Here is a 21,493-nt window from a genome sequence, read left to right as displayed (position 1 = left end):
AACAGAATTCTCTCTTCCTGATTCTGTGGTACAATGCTTTGCTAGAGGTATAACAAAAAATATGTTACATTAGAAACCAGCACATTTTAAACACTTTTTAGAATTCAAAACATAAACTTTAGCAATTACTTACTTCCGTTCTTCCTTGATTTCTGAAAAAGAAAATATTTAATATTTAATAAATATATAAATATTTATTATAATTTATATAATTAAACAATTATATAAATATTAAAAATATTTACTGTTTCCATAGCCTAATTCCTCAAGTTTAGCTTTCTGATAAAAAAAGCAAATTCAAATTCTAGTTTTATTATTTATCTTCACTCCAGAGCTATTCAATTTTTTGTTCTGCTGATGCCCAAGAATAAATGGGAAAAGTCAGCATGTGAAAACAGAAGTAGCAAAATAACACATGTAAATAAAACCAAATTCTGCAATTAGGTTTCCTTAAACCTAGGAAATCAAACCTCCTGTAATGCGACAGAGTGACTCCCCAGTATAATTTCGTACAATTTATAATCCTAATCACTACACAAGCAAATACTGATCATGTCTCAGAGAAATATGCACACTGTTGGCAAGAAAGAGGATTATGTCTTAGAACAGGTGCAACATATTCTTATTTTACATAGGTAACTTCGAAGAAATGCAACCAGTAAATGCAAAGGCTTACTTGACAATCCTTAGTTTTCCCACTTCACCTCTTCCTGAAGCTTTACTCCACTGTTGTGACAAGTATTTGGGGACCTAAGAGAAGACAACAGAATTCAAGAAAAGCAGATTTTAAAATACCATATAAACTGTGTATGGGTAAATACTTTAAATGCTTTTACCTTGACCACTTCAGAATAAAGTATGAGCTAAATATAGTAGACAATAGACAGCCATAGACGGTTTTGATTGGCAGGGGCCTTAATAGACATCTAGTCCAAACCCCCTACAATGAGCAAGGACATCTGCAATTAGATCAGTTTGCTCAGAGTTGTATCCAACCTGACCTTGAATGCTTCCAGGGATGCCACATCCACAACTTGTCTGGGCAACCTGTGCCAGTGCCTCACCACTCTCATTATAAAACATTTCTTCCTTACATCTAGTCTAAATCCACCCTCCTTTCACTTAAAACCATTATTCCTTGTCCAACTGCTATAGGCCCTACTAAAAAGTCTGTTCCCATCTTTCTCACCAGCCCCCTTGAGGCACTGGAAGGCACCTGTAAGGTGTCCCTGGAGCCTTTTCCTCTCCAGGCTGAGCAGGCCCAGCTCTCTCCATCTGTCTTCACAGAAGAGGTGCTCCAGCTCTCTGATCATCTTTGTGGTCTCCTTTGCACCTGCTACAGCATGTCCACATCCTTCTTATGCTGGGGGCCCCAGAGCAGGACACAGCAATCCAGAGGGGATCTCATCAGAGCAGAGCAAAGCAGAGCAGAAGGACAGAATCCCTTCCCTTGACATTCTGCCCACACTGCTTTTGTTGCAGCCCTGGACAGAATTGCCTTTCTGGGCTGCAAGTGCACATTGCCAGGTCACATCCAGCCTCCTGTCTACCAGCACCCCCAAGTCCTTGTCCTCAGAGCTGCTCTCAGTCTTTCCTCTGATACTATGCACTGATACTGGGGGTTACCCCAGCTCAAGTGCAGGACCTTGTGCTTGGCCTTGTTGAACTTTATGAAGCTCACGCAAGCCCACTTCGCAAGCTGTTATATAGATATACACGCACACACACAGACATATATACACATATGTGTATATATATTCAGTTAGAGAGAGCAAAGAGAATAAAGTAGCACAAAAAATAACACCAATGTAGAGTCTCAAATGAGAGAAAAATCTTAGTAACTTCAATCTCAAATGCTACAATCTAATCATAAAAGGCAGAAAAAGATCAGCATCAAATTCTTAAACTAAGTAGTGTCAATATTTTATTGGATAAAATTATACTTTTAAATATTCATCAGAAATTATCATCTCTCTGGGAAAAATATCAACCAACCAATCACAGTGATGAGAAGTTAGGCAATTTCTGGAGTGAAGGGAAGGCTTAGAGTCAGGGAACCTCAAACACGTTGAGCAGTAGACCACACCCTACTGCCACTCCTCCAACAGCACAACCACGCTAGGCAAATCTGCCTCCCATCACTCATTCCCAGCTCTTCACTGCATTGGGCAAAGTCTTTGTGCAGCTGGTCAGTATGTGGAAAGAGCAGACTGATCTAGTCAGGAGGAGTGGGTGACTTCTGTGTTTTAGTTGGGCTGATTTTGTGTTTAGCAGGTGGAAGAACCAAAGCAGCACCCCAACCCATTTTCCAGAACAGCTGCACAAAGTAGTGATTAGTCCAGGGACAGGAACAAGACCTGAATAAATGGAGAATTAAAAGCTGCTGCAGTGCTGTTACCTCACCTACACACCAATTCCTTCAGTTGCAAAGGCTGTGGTATCTGCAGCATTGGGTGACCCACCTGGGCTCAAAATGTACAATAAAGGCCTCTGGCAAGCAGCACACTCCTCAGAACTTTACAGCCATGTTCTTTACTGGCACAGTAAAGTTCATCCTGGCTCACACAGTCCACAGCTACTGAAAACATCTGGGCCCACGTGGAAAAACAGTGTGAGGCACAGCCAGTAATGAAGAGAAATACACTAAGCTATGCCTGGGGCATTTTCTGTTTCAAGCAGCAAAGAAGCACTTGGAAGCCTAAGTTTTGTCTTGCACAGAGTAAAACTAAACGAAGTTGGGGAGAAAAAGAGCCTGTTCCAATAACTTACTGACAAAGAACAACCCCCTAACTTCCTGAAGCTGAAATTAAATTAACACTAACTGGCATTTATCAGTTCTTCAAGAACTACAGATCTTGGAACTGGTGCTTAGTTAGCACTTAGCTTAAGACTCACAGCACCCCATAAAGCACATGTAGAATAAGTACAAAATCCAGATGCCTCCAACTGCCCAGACAAACTAAATGGTAGTCCAGGTTCCCATGAAGTTCAGACAAGTTTGGTCAAAAACACCACAAAAGCACAACAGAAAGCCATGAATTGGCACAATCTATTGATATACATATTTCCAGTTTTCAAAGTGGTAACTTGCTACAGCAGATTCCATGCCAGATCAGATACTGTTTTCTTTCTAAAGTCAAGATAAATGCTATGACATGCTCCAGCTACTCAACAGAAGTATTATTACATGCTTGCAACTAATCTCTATTTGTACTGCCAGATAATAAGGTAGATGCACATTCAGTATGAGTGGACAAGGAATGAAGGGCTCTTATGGTGTTAAAATCATTGACTTGCTATATAATACATTCAGACTGGGAATTAAGTCAGATTAAGAGGTTGCAGATCAATCATACTGCATAGGAAAGTCTCAAAGAGTGCATTTAATCATCTTTCTGCTGGCCTACCTGCAGTCAAGGGCCATGCAGAGAAAGACAAAGGGTTATGAAGGGCTATGATCAAAGGATTACTTCTAGCTATCCATAGATACTTCAGCTAAAACCAGGTGCTACTCACAAACCCACATGCTAATGACGTAAACAATCAGGAAAGACTAAAGTCTTAAATGCCATAGACATCTTATTTTGCACCTTTCTTTTAACTTTAACATAGTAATTATGGTAAAGAGTCAGGTTTCAAAGTCTTAATAATCCTTGAAAGAACACATAGAAAACAAGAGCAACCTGTTTTTACAGGGCAGAATTTTCACAGATCCCATAGGAGGATTTTGAAAACTGCATATGCACAGAAAGAGCGACATGTGGACAGAGTGCCTGTGCAGTGAAAGGCAACTGAACACAGCCTTTCAGGCCAAGTGGTCTTTATTCTGGGATTTGTAGGTAAGAACACTCTTCTCTCCAAAAAAGAAAAAAATTACAGTTTAATCACTAGAACAAATCTGACATACTAAGGAGCACCACTCGAAGCCTTCCTCCCAGTGCTGCTCTCCTCCTGCTACTCACATCACAGCACAGCCCAGGCTGCAGCACACGAGGCACACTACAGGCAGTGTAGGACAGCAGGGCCCCTGCTCCTCTCATCTTTCAGCCTGGGCACAGCTTCCTGCCCACCTTTAGAAGGGAACACACAAGCAGCCCCTCTCTGTAACAAACTACTTCCACTTTTCTGCAAAAAACTAAATTAGTTCTTTCTCTATATAGCAATACAGGCGCAGTGCATACAACAGAAACTAAGGCTGATGTCAGAGTCTATATTCTTTGAAAATACTAAAAAAATTTAAATAAAGATATCCTCTTTCTAGCTATAGAACAATGCAGCAGATTAAATTTAAAAATCTGACCAACACACTCAGGGAACAAGAAAATTAACATTCTAATGGCTAACACTAAATGGGCTTCACTTCACCACAAGTACATAACCAAATAGTCTTACTATTTCTCTACCTTAGCTTTCACTGAAAACACAGAAACAAAAACCTAGTGGCTTTCTGAATTTGTACTAAAGTAATTCACTCTCTTTATGGTACCTCCTTTTACTGCTCATGCTTCTAAAATACTCATCACTACATTTTTTTATTGCCTGTTAAATAGTCTCTCTGGAATACTTCCTGTGCTAGCACAATGCATGCTAAAAGGAAATCAAATAAGCCAGGTTTTTTATTCCATCAGAGCTGAATGCTCTCTCCCTCAAAGGAAGGATAAATTCATCCTCATTGTCCTAGCTAGTGAAGATAAGAAGTACAGGTACTATGCACTGTCTTGCCACTGGGCTGGAAGTCCTGCTAACAGATGTGGTTGTTTCCAAGCTCAAGTCCAAAGGAAATCAAATACCTCATGTTATGGTCTATCACTGTTAGCATCTTTTCAATATTTTTACTATCATTACAATACAAGGAGGCAGACATAAGTTCAGAACACATGTATGAAAGACTACATCAACAGTTACTTGGAAGAGTAATACTCCAGCTTTTCTTTCAGTCCTGTTTTCTCATTAAACAGAGTGGCACCAACTGTAAGCACAAATGTGCCTGAAAATTCCTTGCTTCAGGAAACATCAGACTAAAGGACAAGCAACTTCATGTCCTGTCTCCAAATGCAGCCATTGGCAGTTACTTCAGGAGGAACATACGAAGAAAATTTATTTCCCCAGCGTGCTCTTCTAATTTCTAGGGTGTTTCAGCAGATATGGGGTTTGGCAACATATTACTTTTTAATCTCTCAATTCAATTTTCTTGCCTGAGTTTGACTAACTGTGTTTGAACTTCTGCAAAGTTTTGAAATTCAGAATTTCTAACTGCAAGAAGTTCCAAAATTTAACTACACATTGTGCAAAACAGTACTTCCTTGGCTCACGCTGAGCCCCACCAATGAATTAATCTGACACACTTCTAATTCTAGTGTTTGAACTGATTCTTTCCCGTTCACCTTTGCCTATTCACTTCTTCCTTATCCACCTGTGACATTACTCATTGCTTCAGATCTCTACAAGATTTCCAAATCAATCCTCTTGCCAGTCTAAAACGTAACAACGGATTTAGGAGTTCCCTCCACAGCCATCATTCCTTGTTGCCAAGACCAGACCTGGTGCTCTCCTCTGTACTGCTCCCAGGTCCACTGTACACTTTCCACAGCAGGGGGGATGAGACCATGGCTACACAGAGCATTCTGGACAGAGGCAACATCATGGTACAATAATATTTTCTCCTTTGTTTTCTGTGTCTTTTGTAATCATGTCCAATGCGGACTCTGCTCATTTGACATGTTCTTACAGAGTTATCTCATTGTACAGAAAAAAACCCCACTCCTCCTGAATGACAACAACCAGCAGAAACCCAACTGCTGCATACCTATAATTAGGACAGTTTTTCTCTATGCACACCAGATTACATCTTTCAACTCTTAATTTCATCTGCCATTTTACCATCCAGTCACTCAGCATGTCATGATCTAGTTCTGCAGCTTTCTGGTGCCAGCATTCATTGACAGTGCCCAGGAAAAGCTACTACAATTAGAGCACTTGCACAGTGCTCGTTGTGGCTTTGTGACACCACACACTCAGGTGTCAGTACAGAGGAGGAACCAGATGCAGCAACCTGCCCACCAAAAATTCTGCACAGCAAAGCAAGTCTGAAATCCCCAACCATTTTTAAGGGCCACAGCAAGAAGTTTTGGTAGCTGAAGTATGATAGTGTTACACCCCCCTCACCGCCCGCCCAGGACTAGTATCTCGGTACCACCCTGTCCCCACAGGGTCTTTGAAGTTGACAATCTGAACCTATTCCTAAAGGAGGAATGGGAGGAAGGAACTGCATCTCCCAAGAGAGAATAAATATAGGTCTAGAAAAAGAGGAGCATCCCCAGAGGGGACTCGAAGCAGGCAGGACACACACTCCCCCATCAGCTTCAAGTTCCTCTTTATGAAACAATGGCTGGTAGTGGCAGCAAAATGTCTTGGCAGCAAAGACACTGACTCCAGGGAACAGCACAGTGCCAGCCTGTTAGTGGTGGCACCAGACAGAGTGTGGTCCGGCACCAAACAGGTTTGATTTGACACCCTCACTACCTTTTCACAGCCCCTCCACTAGAGCTGTATTTCACTCGCACCAAAGGGAGCTGTAATGACCAGACACTGGGGTTTACTTTCCTTGATGGATGTGGACAGTTTTTTTATCAGGACGTGAATCTGGGCACACTCAAAACTTTTTCCAACTCTCAAAGTTTTGGGGAAATAAAAGTTATACGGCCATGTTTGTTGCTCGTCACAAACCACTAGCAAGGAGAAGGAAAAGATGTTTACTGTGAGGGTGGTGAGACATTGGCACAGTTGCCCAGAGAAGCTGTGGACGCCCCATCCCTGGAAATATTCAAATATACATGTTCAAAGCCAGGCCAGATAAGGCCTTGAGCAACCCGGTCTAGTGGGAGATGTCCCTGCCCACCGCAGGGGGAGTTGGGACTGAAGGATCTTTAAGGATCATTCCAAGCCCTCAACATTCTGATTCAGTGAGAGCTTCCCCAGCAGCCCAACTTTCCCTGCGGTGTCTCTTTTACTCAGCAGGCGTCCGGGGCCCTGCCCCGCGCTGTCCCCCGAGGAGGGGAACAGGCAGAGAGGCTGTCCCGAGCCACAGGGCGAGCCCGACGCGGGCAACCCCGGCCTCACGGCGCCCACCCCGGGCACGGCGGGGCGGGGACGAACGGAGGCACCCGGCTGTCACAGGCCGCGCTGGGCCGGGCCCGGGGCCGCGGCGGCGGCTCCTCACCTTCACCAGCCACATGCCCGTGTTCTGCTTGGCGCCGGTGAGGTCCAGCTCGCCCTTGTCGCTCATGGCGGGCAGCGGCCGGACCGGGCCGGGCGGCGGACGAGACGAGCAGGCGGCGAACGCGGCAGCGGAGCGCACCGGCACACGGCGGCCCGTGAGGGACAAACCTCCTCCGCTCGCACTGCACGGCGGGGCGGGCCCTCCCTGCGGTGGGGCCCCGGGTTCGAGTCCCGCCCTGGCGGGGCCGTGGGAAGGGTCGGGAATCCGCGGTGGCCGCAGGAAGTTCCAGTGTCACAGGATATCCTGGGTTCGAACGCATCTATAAGGATCATTGCATCCAGCTCCCGGCCCTGCACTGGACATGCCCAAGTGTCACACCACGTGCCTGAGAGCATTGTCCAAATGCTTCTTGAGTTCTGTCAGGCTCTGCTGTGCCCAACCACCCTCTGGGTGAATTACCTATTCCTGATATCCATCCCAAACCACCCTTGAGAAGGCTGTTCCTCCAGAATGGTCATGAGAGAAAAGAGATCAGTGTTTGCCCCTCCTTTTCCCCTCATGAGGAAGCTGTAACTGCGATGAGGGCTCCCCTCGGTCTCCTCCAAGCTAAACAGACAGACCAAGGAAGCTCTGCCGCTCCTCATACAGCTTCCCTTCAAGACCCTTCACCATCACTGCCCTCCTTGGGCCACTGTCCAACAGTTTAATGTCTTTCTTACACTGCAGCACCCAAAACTGTGCACAGAAATCAAGGTGAGGCAGCACCACCAGCGCAGAGTCTAGCAGGAAGCTATTCCCTCCTGGTACCAGAAGAGTTATCCCAGCATGCTGAAGAAAGACAGCAGCATGTAAATGATCTAGGGGAACTGGAGGAGAAGCCTGGACAGAGGAGGCACTACCATGACAGTGCCCTTCTGTTTGGGAGGGAAATGGTGGGTAGAGGAGCAGCTCCTGTGAAAGGGATCAGAGCATCATGGTGTGCCCAAAGGCCACAAAAGTGAGGAAAACACAGCTGGTAAATGAGTTCCTGGGAATAAACAGTAAAGATTTAAGCTTAGCTTTGCAGAAAGGGAACTCACAAGGAAGTGTTGGAACAGGCTGTCCGAAGATACGAGAGCATCTCAGACACTGAAAATGTCCCATGTCAGGAGAGAGAAAGCACCTGCCCATCCAACTTTGAGATGGGGGTATTTGGCTTATAAAAACCTAAGTCCTTATTTTACAGCTGTCTCTATCCCTGGGGAAGTTTTCCCCATTTGCAGTTTAACCTTGTTATCTACCTTCTATCCACTATGGGCACCAGAAAGACCTGGACATGCTGGAGACACTGGCATAGGTTGCCCAGAGAAGCTGTGGATGCCCCATCCCTGGCAGTGTTCAAGGCCAGGTTTGCCAGGGCCCTGAGCAACCTGATCTAATGGCAGGTGTCACTCTCCACTGCAGGGGGCTTGAGCTAGATGATCTCCAAGGTCCTTTCCAATCCAAACCACTCTATGATTCTATGGCATGGGATGCATTTTATTGTCTTCCTCTCTTCTTTACTTCATCCTTTTACTGAGATATAGCCCTTTGATTTGCCTCCTCTCGTACTAAATAACTTCAGTTTGTTCAATTCTGTCTCATAGGTCTTTTCTAGACCTCTGGCTTATGTCCATTGCTCTCTGAATTCCCCCCAGTAGAAATTTACATCCTCTTTGAAGCCTGGTTGTTCAATATTGAAGGTTATACTCCATTTGAGTCTGTACCAGCAGCAAGCAGAGGGTTTTTTTCTGGTACAATATGCAAGAAATTGCTCATCTGGCTCACAAAAAATGATCTCAGTATTATATCTCAGATATGAGAGTCTGCCTTTCTAAGTATAGGCAATCATCTAGGTAACCAAGGAGGACAACATTTTTATATGTATCTGAAGCAATAATGGCTAACACTGAACTATTATATTGACTAGGGTTAGTTACATTTAAAATTAATCACATTTTAAAATTGCTTTTGTTTTTACATTGGAACTGTGTTTTTCTGCAGAACTCAGCTGGGAGGGTGGATAGGTCATAGGTCTTATATTGTTAATCAGCTTCCACTGACAATTCAGTTTTCTTTAAGACAACCTTACATAGAACTACTAGAGGCTCCTCAAATGCTAATAAAAATGGAAGTGGGGGCATCTCAACAGTAGTAGGACCAGCCTCATTTTCTGGGACTGTGTCACCCCCAAATATTGTAGGTCTACGACCCTTTGGTTTTGTTCACCTGGAAAAAGTGTGGATCTACACAGACACACACCACTGCTTTACAGTCTGCTTTGGATCCTGCTCATAAGATCATAGAACAGTTTGGGTCGAAAGGAACCTTAAAGACCATCTAGTTCCAAACCCCCTGCTCTGGGCAGGGACACTTTCCACTAGACCAGGTTGCTCAGGATTCCATCCAACCTGGCCTTGAACACTTCTAGGCATAAGGCATCCACAATTTCTCTGGATGATTTATTCCAGTGTTTCACTACCCTCATCTGGAAACATTTCTTTCTGACGTCCAATCTAAACCTACCCTCTTTAAAACCATTGCACCTTGTCCTTTCACTACAGACCCTGAAGTAAAAGTGTCTCTCTTTCTTTCTTGTGAGCCCCTTTAATGTACTGAAAGGCCGCAAAAAGATCTCCTTGGGGCTTCTGTTTCTCCAGGCTGAACACACTCAAATCTCTCAGCCTGTCTTCATAGGAGAGGTGCTCCAGCCCTTTGACCATTTTAGTTTCTTTTCTCTGGACCTTATCTGATGGGTTGGTGTCTGCCTTGTGCTGGGGACCCCACGGCTGGATGCAGTACTCCAGGAGGGATCTCAAATGTTCCCCCAGGATAAACACTGAATTAACAAAAAAGTTGTCCCTCTGCCACTGCTCCCAGCTCAGTCTGTGTACTCAAATCACATGCACCACTACATTTCAAAAGAAAAAAGCAGTGGAATGGATGTCTCTAACGGGGGTGACATTTGCAGCAAAGCATCGTCGTGGGGGTTCAGATGGGCCTGTGCTGCACCAGATGGGTGGAGAGGAGCTCCACTTGCAAAGAGCCCAGTAGCAGGTGACAGGAGCAGGGCTGACCACCTCAGGACTCCTTAGAGAGGGAATCCATGAGGAGTCATCACTCATATTCCAAGTGTAAATGACAATAGCAAAAACCTCTGACAATTGGGGTGGCTAAAAGCCTGACAATTGGGGTGGCTCAGCTGGCAGCCCAGAGGGGAAAGCGGCCAGGCAGAGATCTCGCCTGGCTTCCTCCAGGCAGCCTTTCCATAGCTGTTTCCATGGAAACTGAATTTAAAGCGACAACAAGCAGGAAAAAGAGCGCATTTTCATTAATTCCTCATTTAAAATCTCAACCTTGTGTTTGCCAGGGATACACTTAGTGCCATGGAGGAGGACCCAGGGGCCAGCTGTTGAGCTGCAGAGCTATGTGTTAGTCACCCATTTTCTTCTTGCTTGCATGGAAACAGATGTGTCTGAGAAGAGAGATGGCCAAATTCAGACTTGCACAGCCTTTCATTCTTTATTTTCCCCTTGTCCAGTTAGGTGGGATGAAGAGTTGGCAGTGTCATCAGCAGCAACACAGAATTTCTCTTCATCCGTTTTAGGAACAGGCTAATTGATGCAGCCTGGTGGTGCTCGGTGAAGACCAGCGCCGTAGAAGATGCAAAGGGCCTGATGCTGCCCTGTTGAAGCTGAGGGGAGTTTTCCATTTAGGAACCCATGTGCTTTCTCAAACCCCAGCAAGAACCAGGGAAGATGTGCTCCTGGGAGCTGGTGGTGCTACAAGATATCAGTGATGGACACCATCAGAGAGGTTTCCACATGCTGGACGAGCTGAATGCTGCCTACATCTGGATGCTCCCAGAGTTCAGCACTGTACACCAGCACTGTGCTGGGCCTCCATGGGGTCAAAATAGTTGGGTCTGGAGCCAGCGCTGAGACCTGCTGCGAGGCACAGAGAGAATCTCCTGCAGAAGCTGATTTTGGTTTGGGAGTACTGAGCCAGGAAATTATTCCACCAACAGCTGATGCTCTAACTTCACTCATTCCTGCCTGCTAATCTCCTCATCAACAAATTAAGGTGAGCAGGGAACTCATGCTGGAAGACAGAAACTACTGAAGGGAGATTGTTACAACGTTGCTTGTCCTACTCTGTAACAAGTACAACACAGCATCAGCACAGCTCTGCTCGCCAGCAAGGATCTCTCCTGTATTCAAAATACCTGAATTTTCAGTCAGCAAAGACCTCATGGGCTTATGAGGGTTCAAGAAATACTCAAACTTATATCTCAAAACCACCATTATTGCTTGAACTGCTTGAGTAAGAGGAAGGCAAACTTTTGCCATCTTCAACTGTAATGCATCACTCTCTTATTTGTGGCACAGTTGGTTTGTGTAAGCTGGAAAAAAGAGAAGAAATAATCAGCAAAGACGAAAAGAACATCTGGGCAGATTATGATTGTTTATTTTTGAATAAGAGAAAAGAAATTCTGTGTAACTTACTCCAAAACAGGGCATGGCCCATCAAGCTGCATATCTATTTCCTGAGGCAGCAAAGAATTCTCAGTGTGTCTTTTTAAGACAAAAATATATGTTGGAGCTTTTGTGTTTTCAAACTGCTTTTGAGCAACATGTTAATAAGAGACTTGTTTACTCCAAGCTGTTCTGTGGCAGAGAGTTGGAAAACATCAAGCACAGGGCTGAGCTCCTATTTCATTTCAATCCTAGGCAGTATGAAATCTTCAACATGGCACTTCTCCTGCAAAACACAACACAAAAAGGCAATTCTGAACAGAGGGCAGTCTTCATTCATTTATTTATAATTTTTAATTATTTCTATATATTTACAGCCACACATTTTTATCTATGCTATGTATTGGAGAACACTTAGTTTTCCCAGTAATGGCACTGCACATCTGCCTGCAGTTCCAACCCATACCATGTCTTCCATCATATTGACAGTGTGCAATAAATTTGACTGTAGGCAGCTTGTATCTTGCTTGTTAGGATTTTCACCATATCAAGGAAGGAGGGGGAGTGGGGGAAGAGAGAAAATTGAAAGACGCAACTGCAAATTATTTTTTTTCAAAGGAAGAAAACACTTGTCAGAGAATTTCAGGTACTTGGATTGAACCTAATTTAAAATAATTTTTAATGACCATAAAATTGGCATTATCTCTTTAACTCAAGGTACTTTTTGTGCCTCACAGGCATACAAAAAGCATTATCTAGCCTTTTTCACCACTGTCTCTCAAGAAGGAGCTTTAAGCATACAACTTTTTCAACCTAGTAATAGTACAAAGGTAATGTGAGGTTTGAGCAACTTGTTGCTTTCTAAAGTGCCTTTTCATTGTAGGTATATAGAAAATGTTACGTAGAACTGAGTTTAACCTGTTCTCCTGCACTCCTTTATATTTTTTTCTTATCTTCTTTTCTGGGAATGTACTACCTCAGCACAAAAGGTCAGCAGCATCTAGAGTCACTCATCTCCTGGACTTTCCACTAATGAGTTGGTGAAGAACAAGGCATTTTCTCTTCAGCTACCAAAAAAAATGTTTTCAATTGATTTATTTCCCTTGTGTTATAATTTAACAAACTTGATTCTATGCTACTGATATTCCCTTTATTTTGTAGGTATAGACAATGCACAGTCACCAAGGTATGTTATTGATGCATAAATTATCTCCTAATGAACTACTGTTTTGCAGAGGGAGCTTCCCAATGAGACTAGGAGAAGGCTGTGTGACTAAACTGAGCAAAAACAACATTATTGACCAGAAGAACAAATCTACAATGCTCCTAAAGAAAAACAGGGCACTTCTGTTGGAAAGCTTGCCAGCCTGAAAGCATAGAGAGGTGTATACAATTTTGAGATTGTGTGTACATCTAAATGCAACAAAGTCGTCTAATTTGTGGGTGTCACTGCTTCAGAAGCGATCACTCTAGGACTCTTCAATGCCTCATGTGTCAGTGCTGTGAGTAAAGGAAATGAATCACATGCATGTGCACCTAACCTCATGTCCCACCCTTGCACCTAGTTGCAGCTCAGCCACAGCAGCGCCCCACAACAAATTCTCACTGAGATAATTAACTGGAGACATCAGAGGTGTCTGCTTCATTACTGCTGTGTGCTGCCTGCGGGTTCCCTCCAAAGTTTTTCCACCTAATGCCCTTGCTGATAACTCACTTTTTTTCCTATGTGCTGCTCGCTGGCACTTCTCTAAAACAGCACTAATGATCTAATAAATACGATTATGCAAGAGTGGTTTGTCTCCTTTCAGTATAAGCTAACAATGCTATTACAGACCAGAGCAAAATATATTCTCTTTGCCACAAAGAACAGCTTTCCCACCAAATTGAAATAAATAAGCTGGAACGAGTAGAAAGTGTTACAGACCTTCAATTGGATCGTATTTTACTGGATTTCCATTGATGGATGAGGTTAAATAAGGTCTGAAATTTTGCCTTCTAGTTAATTGTTATGGCTTAAACATGAAAAAAAAGGAACAGAAATGACAAATGACATTTCAGTCAGTGGGAGGAAAATAACAGAAAGACAGAAAAAGGAACCAAGGAAAACAGAAAATAAAATCATTGAGATTAAGAAAATCCAATGAGAACATGGGGGCCAAATGGTTATGAGAGGGGCAGAGACCACAGCTAGTCCTGATGGCCTCATGTTGTTTCATTTTATCTTCTGGCAAATGACACATGGGGCTGGGGGTAAGAAATACAATAATTCTAGGATTGTTTATTATCAGAGGCCATTTCTTGATAGCCTGATTCTTGTTGAAAAGTGCAGACTAACCACTGAGAACACTTTCTTCCAGAGACTGAGCATTTGGCAGCAGCAGCAGCAGCAGCAGCAGCAGCAGCAGCAGCCCTCAAATCAGCACTTGTGGGATATTTCCTCCTCCCTCCTGAAGCTCACCCCCTGTTTCACACGCATTTGTCATTTCTGGAATCCCCACACGATTGGGTCAGCTCTTCATTTCATATACTCTTGCAGATGAGTCACTGAAGCTTTTTCTAGCAAAGCTGAATGCTAATCTCTTCATTAAATTACCTGAACTTTCTTTGTTCACATGGAGAATTTCTGGGGTGAAAGAGAAGGTATCTTTCTAACAATGCTAGGAATAAAGAAGTCTTATTTCTCTTCCACTGGAATCTCATATGTCTGACTTTGAGTCCTCATTTTGGCTGAGATAGGCTTTTCCCTCATTGTTAGTCTTAGGTATTAACCCTATATTAACAGATGTATAATACTTTTCAACATGTAGAGAGCTTAAACTGATAAAGGGAAATACATAAGGATTTTCTCACCATGTGGAGAGATGAGTAGCAGACTCAAGATTAGATTTCTTTGTTTTGCTTTCCTTGACCTTTTGTTCTGATCTCAGTGACATATCAACCATGCTTCTGCTGAAGAAAACCCAGACATCAGAAGTCACTTGTGCCTGCCAGCTCATCATGGGCATTCAAGGCACACAGAATCCTTTGCAGAAAGGAACCCACTGCTATATTAGAAAGGAGAACAGCACAAAATCATTGAGATGACTGCTCAATAAAACGCAGCTTTTGAGAATCAAGGCAGGTCATGCAAAATGTCCGCGCACTTTGATGAGTTGTAAGGTTGGCACGATGTCCATTTTGAGCGCTTGTGGTGAAGTCATTTTCCCTCTTGTAAAACACTGTTGATTGAACCACAATTATGGTTTTGATGAGGGACTTTGAACTGGGCTGTTGGAGTAGCAGGGGATTTCACACAAAGAGAAGCAAATGTACAAAGAATGGGTAGCAATTTCCTTTGGGTACAATATGTACTTAGCTGACATGCCTGTGCAGAGCAAAAGGCCTGGATATTAAACCATCCGTTGCCTCTGCTGAGCAGCAGTGCAAATTACTTCTGACAGCCATTAAGAGATGCTTCAGTCAAGCAGCCATAACTGTACAGCTCTTCACTAGAAAATTTGCTGATATTTTGAAAACATTGTGATACTTCACTAGTCTCAAAATCCTTGACAACTTATCAAAGATAAGAGTCAATGTCTCTGCACTAGTAATTACTCCTCTAACCACATAGAGAAAGTGCCAGATATTCACCTTCCTTTTAGGAAATGTGAAGTCTCTGGCAGATAATAATATATTTTTAAGGTATTTAGAGCAATTGTCCATTCTGATCCTCTCCAATAATGTAGTTTCTGAAAGCTGCTTTTGAGAGGGTCGGTAGAGTGCTGGCTGGTAGCAGATTTCCATTTCTCACTGTTGTTAGCCTGTGCTTGTAAACAGTGACCCAAAATAGAAACGTGAGTGTTGTTTGAGCAGCCAGTATTTGCTATGAAGAAAGTGGCTCTACAAGTAGGGGCAGATCCACAGCCTCTGCTCGAATGAGTCACCTCCCTGCACACAAGTGGTGCTGTCAAGTTCAATAAGCCTGTCTGTGCAAGGCTCGAGGATCAGACTCATCTGCCTCCCAACATCCATGGCATGGGGACAAGGATGTGGATGGCTTTTGCATTGCTTATCCTCCGCATATTTGTGCACAGGGCTTGTGAATCTACTCTCAGTGGGCGAGAGTGTGTGAGGGAAAAATGCAAAAAAGGTGAAAATCAGAAGAAAATTACAAGGAATGTTCCCCTACTTAAACGGAGTTCATCAAAGTTAACACGCCATAGCACGAATTACTGCATTGAATATAAAAATGATGCCTCGAAAGAGTAATTAAAATTGCAAAGTCAAGTAGCCAAATATTAAAGAAGGCCAAAGTTTAGGCTGCTCACACCCCTTTATTTTTGTATTTCTATGTTTCTGCATTGTACTAGAGCCTTGAATGTCATGACTACATAGCATTAGCTTGTTTTGCTATGGGAAGGAAGCCTTTGGGATCACATTGTCTCTGTAGGTGTCTGCTTGACAGTGGCTCTGTCCCTAACTTTTGAAACCATCCATCAGTTTCAACCAAAGCCTAAAGGTACTATACTGCCACAAATCTGTGGAAATTAGAGGTCCAGTTGAGGAAAGAGATGCTGCTAGAGATGCAGTGAGAGAGAACAAGAACAGTGTAAATCCAGCCCTTAAGAACTAAGAGAGCAACCTGAGGGACGAGAATGCTTAAAATACTACAGGTACGAGAAAGGCCTCAGTTGGTCTCATGCTTTATTAAAACCTTGACCATAGTCAAAGTTTACCTCCTGTGTTCTCTAAATGTCTTGTGTTGATTGTCTCCAAAGGTCACCCTCCAGGCTGGGTTCCTGCTGGTCCCAGAGCTGGGTTCCTGCTGGTCCCAGCAGAAGAGCTGGTTCCCTTGCTCTTCTGCCCAGCTCAGTCCCACACTGTCAGCACTTCCCATGGGGGCATTGCTGCAGCACTGGCTTGGCCCATACTGTGGGGATTCCCTCATCCTCTGCCCTGCTTGCTGCCTTCCACGAGGAATGCTCCTTCTCCAAGCCATCTCTGAAGGTCTCAGTCAGGATGCCTGGCTTCAAGGAGAAGAGATTCAAGTCTTCTCCCACTGTGCAAATGTACAGTAAAGTTATTACACAGCTGCTCTGGGAGCTGTTGGGAGGACACACTGTCCCTCTCATGTAGTAAGTTGACAGTGAATGTACAAAACCCTGGGGGAGAGCGGTGCAGGTGCTGTCTGGAGAGAGACTGGCCATGGTCAGGAGCAAACACAAGCGGTGATGGATAAGCAGTGGGGGAGACAGCAGCCTGGAGTGGCCAAGCCTGAGCCTGTCCTCCTTCCTTGTTCTACAGATGGGAGACTGAGGCTTAGTGAAAGGGCAGTTCAGATGCTGCTTCCCTTATGGAGAGGAGCCTCCTGAAGGTGTTTCTTCCAGGCAGGGGCTGAAGGAGTGAAGGGGAGTCTGAGTTTACAGGAATTTGTAGCTATGGGTCATTGTTGCTACTCAAAAGTGAGCATCTGTTTTAAATTAGGGCTCAACTCCCACTCTGTCCTGTGAAACAGAATTTAAGATCTTCTGTGAAGCATGTCATAGTGTCACACCTCTATTTTTTAGAAATCAGATCCAGTCATTCCCCTGCTGCCCCTCCTATTCACAGTCTATGAAGGCTTTTGGCATCCCAGTATTGTAAGAGCAAATGTTTCAAGATAAAGATTTTTATGTAGGTGTAATAGCTTTTCTGAGCCACCCAGTATATCTGAAGAAAGCAGAGTTTTGGTGCATGTATAGTCCTCAGAAAAGATGAGGTGAATTTCAAACTTAACTGCATCTTGGGAACAGTTGCTCTGGGTTTAATTAGACCTGTGTCTGAGCTAGACATCTGACAGCATGGAATATAAAGACTATATTGGTAGTTATATCCTAGGGGGAAAAGAGATGCAGGTAATTTGTAGAATAATAGTAGCGTGATGTAGAGCACTGGGAGATTGATAACTGGGAAAGGTGCAGAGAGGAGGATGGTAATGTGTTCTAAAACATTAGTATTCAGAAAAGTAATGAGATACAGTTCCCAGACTTACCTCACAAAGATATTGTAGGATTTTCTTTGAGAAGCAGGGCTGGAAGATCAGAAATGGAACAACTACACTATAAGGAATGTTGCCTGTTGGAAGCACTTCATCCCAGCTGACTCTTTTGAAGAGTTGAAGGCTGTATCTTTTGACAGGCTGAGAAAGAAGCTTTCTTTTGCCTTTGCAAAGTTGTACCTAGTGCATTTCAAATTCCCAAGCATTTGGCAGATTTTCACTCTCTCATATTAGCTGCTAAACCAAGAATTACTCCTGGTGAAGAGTTTTTAATATGACTCTGTAACCAAGAGTAATCAGTTGCTAATTGAGGGGGCACAGCAGTCAAAATAGGATGATGCTTCAGCTGCCTGTGTCATATCACTTGCTGTTGCTATTTGGATGTTGGTCAAGATTTCTGCTTTTTCTGTGTGCTTAAATCCACATGAGAGGTTACAAGTTCACTTGTCCATGTTCCAGGAGGTATCAATTTCTTGGGCTATGCCCATCTCTGAGTGCCAGAGAAAATCACCACCAATTGGTGGGTGACCAGGCAGCTCCTTCCACACTCCATTCCCAGGACCCTGATGAGCAGGATTTGACAAATAGGTATGGGACAGAAATTTTACTGTTTGCCTCAGCTGATGGTTGTGATACATCATTTCACCCAAGAAGATGACAAGACAAAGTGGATCTCTCCACATCCTTTAAGAGAGCAGGCCAGAAGATTCCTACTGTCAGCTCAGCCACACAGATGGAGAAGTCTGATCCTCTGGGGTGGACAGGTTCCCTGCTCACAGATCCACTCATCCTGGCATTGCTGCAGCCCCTGCATGCAGAAGCAGACCTCAGCCAGCCTCCTTGCCTGGGGTACAGCATGCCAGCAGGTCCTGGGGAGCTGCTTCTTAGGCACCAACACATTTCTTCTCAGCATTTGTGACCTGAGAGGGTTGAAGGCTTGTAGGTGGAGGTATAGCTGGTAAAAAAAAAAAAAAAATACTCCTAATGCTAACAAGAATCCCAAATTCAAGTCCATATTCCAAACCAGAGCTTTTTAGCACACAGTGTGAGGAACTCTTCAATATTGGCAGTGCTGGGGTTTGTGCTTTGAAATACTCTAAAGAAGTCATATTGATGTGATATTTTGTGATACAGGGTCTTGTGGGTGAATCAGAGCTGACACCTAGAGTAGAAAATGCCAGTTTCCGGGAAAGCTGCAAATACCTGGAAAGGAGGGCCTCCTGCTGCCAAGTTTTTCAGATAATGTTTGCATCTAGTATCATTGCAGATCCTGTGTTGGTTCCTGGCCATGCACTTGTCCTGCTAGAGTATCAATACGGAGCAGAAACCTCCTCAAGACTCTCCCCCCACAGCCCTCAGCACTGTGGTGCTCGTCTTGTGCTAGATTCTGCCCGCTCAGCCTGGTGCCTGTGTCCTTCTCCCCACTGAGGTCTTTGTGCTGAAAAGGTGTTGGAGAGAAGATGTTAGACCAGGGGCAGCAGCAGGGCCACAGCCTGGGAGTGTGTGTCCTGGGAGGGCTCTGTGGAAGGCTAACATTTTTGGTGTGGGCTCCCTGCCAGTGCACAGCATGATAATGACAGGAAGAACTACACAGAGTTCAGTGATGGCCTTAAGTTTCTCTGCTCCTGGAAACTCCCTTTGTGGACAATAATGTGTACATCAAAGGATTAAGGTATTGCACTCAGTAAGTGACTGTGGGCACATCCTCTCACTCCTCCTTTCCTCTCTGGTGCTGGTTTTGAAGAGGCAATTAAAAGCCAGTGAATTTTGTCACAGGTGGTGCAGATATCAATAGCACCTGACCCGTGTGACTCCATACAAGAAGTGCCACTTGGTTCAGTGGCAGCAGCCGAGCTCTCTTGGTTGCCACAGAGACAAAGTCTGCGAAGCCTTCACTCCTTTATTTTCCTAAAAGATCCCAGGATGGCTTTGAGGTGACAGCCAGGCCTAGCTGGTGCCCATGCAAGCTGGAGAACTCATGGATCCTCTCAGATGAGCATGGGAAGGTCAGATCCATGTGATGTGGGCACCAAAGAGCTGTGCTTTGATGAGGTTCCTGGGCTCCTGAGTTATTACTCCGGTTGGAAAGCCACTATGATAATTTTGAATTAGCTGACTTCCATCTGGCAGCGAGTCAGGAAGGTTCAGCTGCTGTGGATGAATTCCTTGTTCCTGTCACTTTGCCTCAGTAGGCTGATGTGGAAGGGTGGAAGGTGAGAAATGACTAGCAGAGCAGCTGGAGTAACACATGGCATTTTGTGTGCGCTTTGTTTTCCACATCAGGCCCATTATTTGTATTCTGCTCACATGATGATAAAGGCTGAGCCTCACCTGGGTGGCAGAAGATGGAAGTTACCTTGGAAACAAGAGGAACACCTTCATTGCTCCTAGACAGCTTCCCCCTGACTGCAGGCTTTGTACACACCAGCAGACAACTGGTCTCCTTTTCCTGAAGTTGCTGTTTTTCCACTGTGCCTTTTCTCCCTCGATGAGAACCAACCACTTTGATTTACCATCTCCTGGTGCTGTGGGGCATCAGATGGAGGGTGGTGCTGCACTGGGAAGCAGCAATAGGAGCTTGGCTTGCTTGCTTTCACACAGCTCAGATGTCCCTCTATGTCAGGCCAACCCTTCATTGCCCTGATAGGAGAGGTACAAAACAGCTGAACAGAAAAAAGGGGACTCCAAGCAGGAAAGGATCATTAGGTTTCCATGGCCTCAGTGCCAATGGTGTGTGAGGCCTTGCAGAGCAGGCACCTGACCCTCTTGAGGGTCATGGGGAAATACCTAGAGGTATTTACAATAAGATGGTGGGTATAGGGCTCATTGAGGGATGTGGTGGGAAAAAAACACTTTTGGGATTGTCTACAATTTGTTTTGGGATGTTTTCCAAGGGCTGTGGGTACATACAAGATTTAATTTAGGATGTTGGGGATGGATTAAAAGTGGGGAAAAGAAGGAAATTAGGTAGATTGGAAAGGAGCAAGAGTAGGAAAAAAAGAGTATAAAAAGGACAGGTCAGTGTGCTTGCCTGAGCCCTGCCTGTACTTGATCACTCCAATCTGTTCTGTATTCTCATTAAAACCTATTTTTATCTGGTTTAAACCAGAGTGTTCTTTCCGGTCTGAGTGGGTATGTGTGAGCACAGCCAACGTGATGCTGGTCTGGTTGGTGAGCAGCACAGGAGGGCTGAGTGGTGCAGCTGCAGCAGGGCTGTGAGCTGGGGGCTTGCATGTCCAGGTACCAGCAAGGCCCTCTGAGACAGACAGTCAGGAAAGGACAGAGAGAAGATGTCATTTGCCCCAAGCTGTCAAACTCCTGGCCAGGTGTCACATGTGCAAGGACAAGTGGCTACAGCCCTGTGAAGTGAAGCAAGTGGTTGCAATGTTAAGCAGCTGAGAGCCTAGGTCAGCCATTTTTTTCTCCCCCTTCCTCTAAATCTGTTCCTGAGAATTGTTTTTGAATATTTATATTTAGAATAATTATTTGGAAGAAGTCACAGCTGCATCTGCTCCTGCTGAACTGACAGTTTGTGCTGCTGCCTCCTAGACGTCTTAAATTCCCACTCTGAAAGGAAGACTGCTTTTTTAAAACTAAGGCTTGATTTCCATGCTGATTTGAAATGAGTGTAATTTCAAAGAGCAATGGGACTTATTACTGGTTTAAGGACCAATGTAAAAAAATGGATGAACTGAACCAGTGGCTGTTGCAGTGACAGCCACTTTGGGAGGACCCAGAAGCAGCTGCTATGAAAAAATCAGCTCT

The 21,493-nt window shown here is 44.3% G+C and overlaps 1 protein-coding gene across 1 annotated transcript in view; it reads right to left on the bottom strand.

The window, feature by feature from the left end:
* Positions 1 to 7,354, bottom strand: part of GTF2F2 (general transcription factor IIF subunit 2) — a 79,048-nt gene extending 71,694 nt beyond the window's left edge. Inside the window, exons 1-3 of the mRNA XM_036386194.1 lie at positions 7,220 to 7,354; positions 677 to 750; positions 134 to 152 (exon numbers count right to left, since the gene is read on the bottom strand). Of these exons, the coding sequence (XP_036242087.1) occupies positions 134 to 152; positions 677 to 750; positions 7,220 to 7,285 (159 nt within the window). The 5' untranslated portion in view covers positions 7,286 to 7,354. The remainder of the gene's footprint in view (positions 1 to 133; positions 153 to 676; positions 751 to 7,219) is intronic.
* Positions 7,355 to 21,493: the final 14,139 nt, after the last annotated feature.

This window comes from Molothrus ater, chromosome 2 (genome assembly GCF_012460135.2).
Source record: "Molothrus ater isolate BHLD 08-10-18 breed brown headed cowbird chromosome 2, BPBGC_Mater_1.1, whole genome shotgun sequence".
NCBI lineage: Eukaryota > Metazoa > Chordata > Aves > Passeriformes > Icteridae > Molothrus > Molothrus ater.
This window is presented reverse-complemented; position numbering and strand designations above follow the sequence as displayed.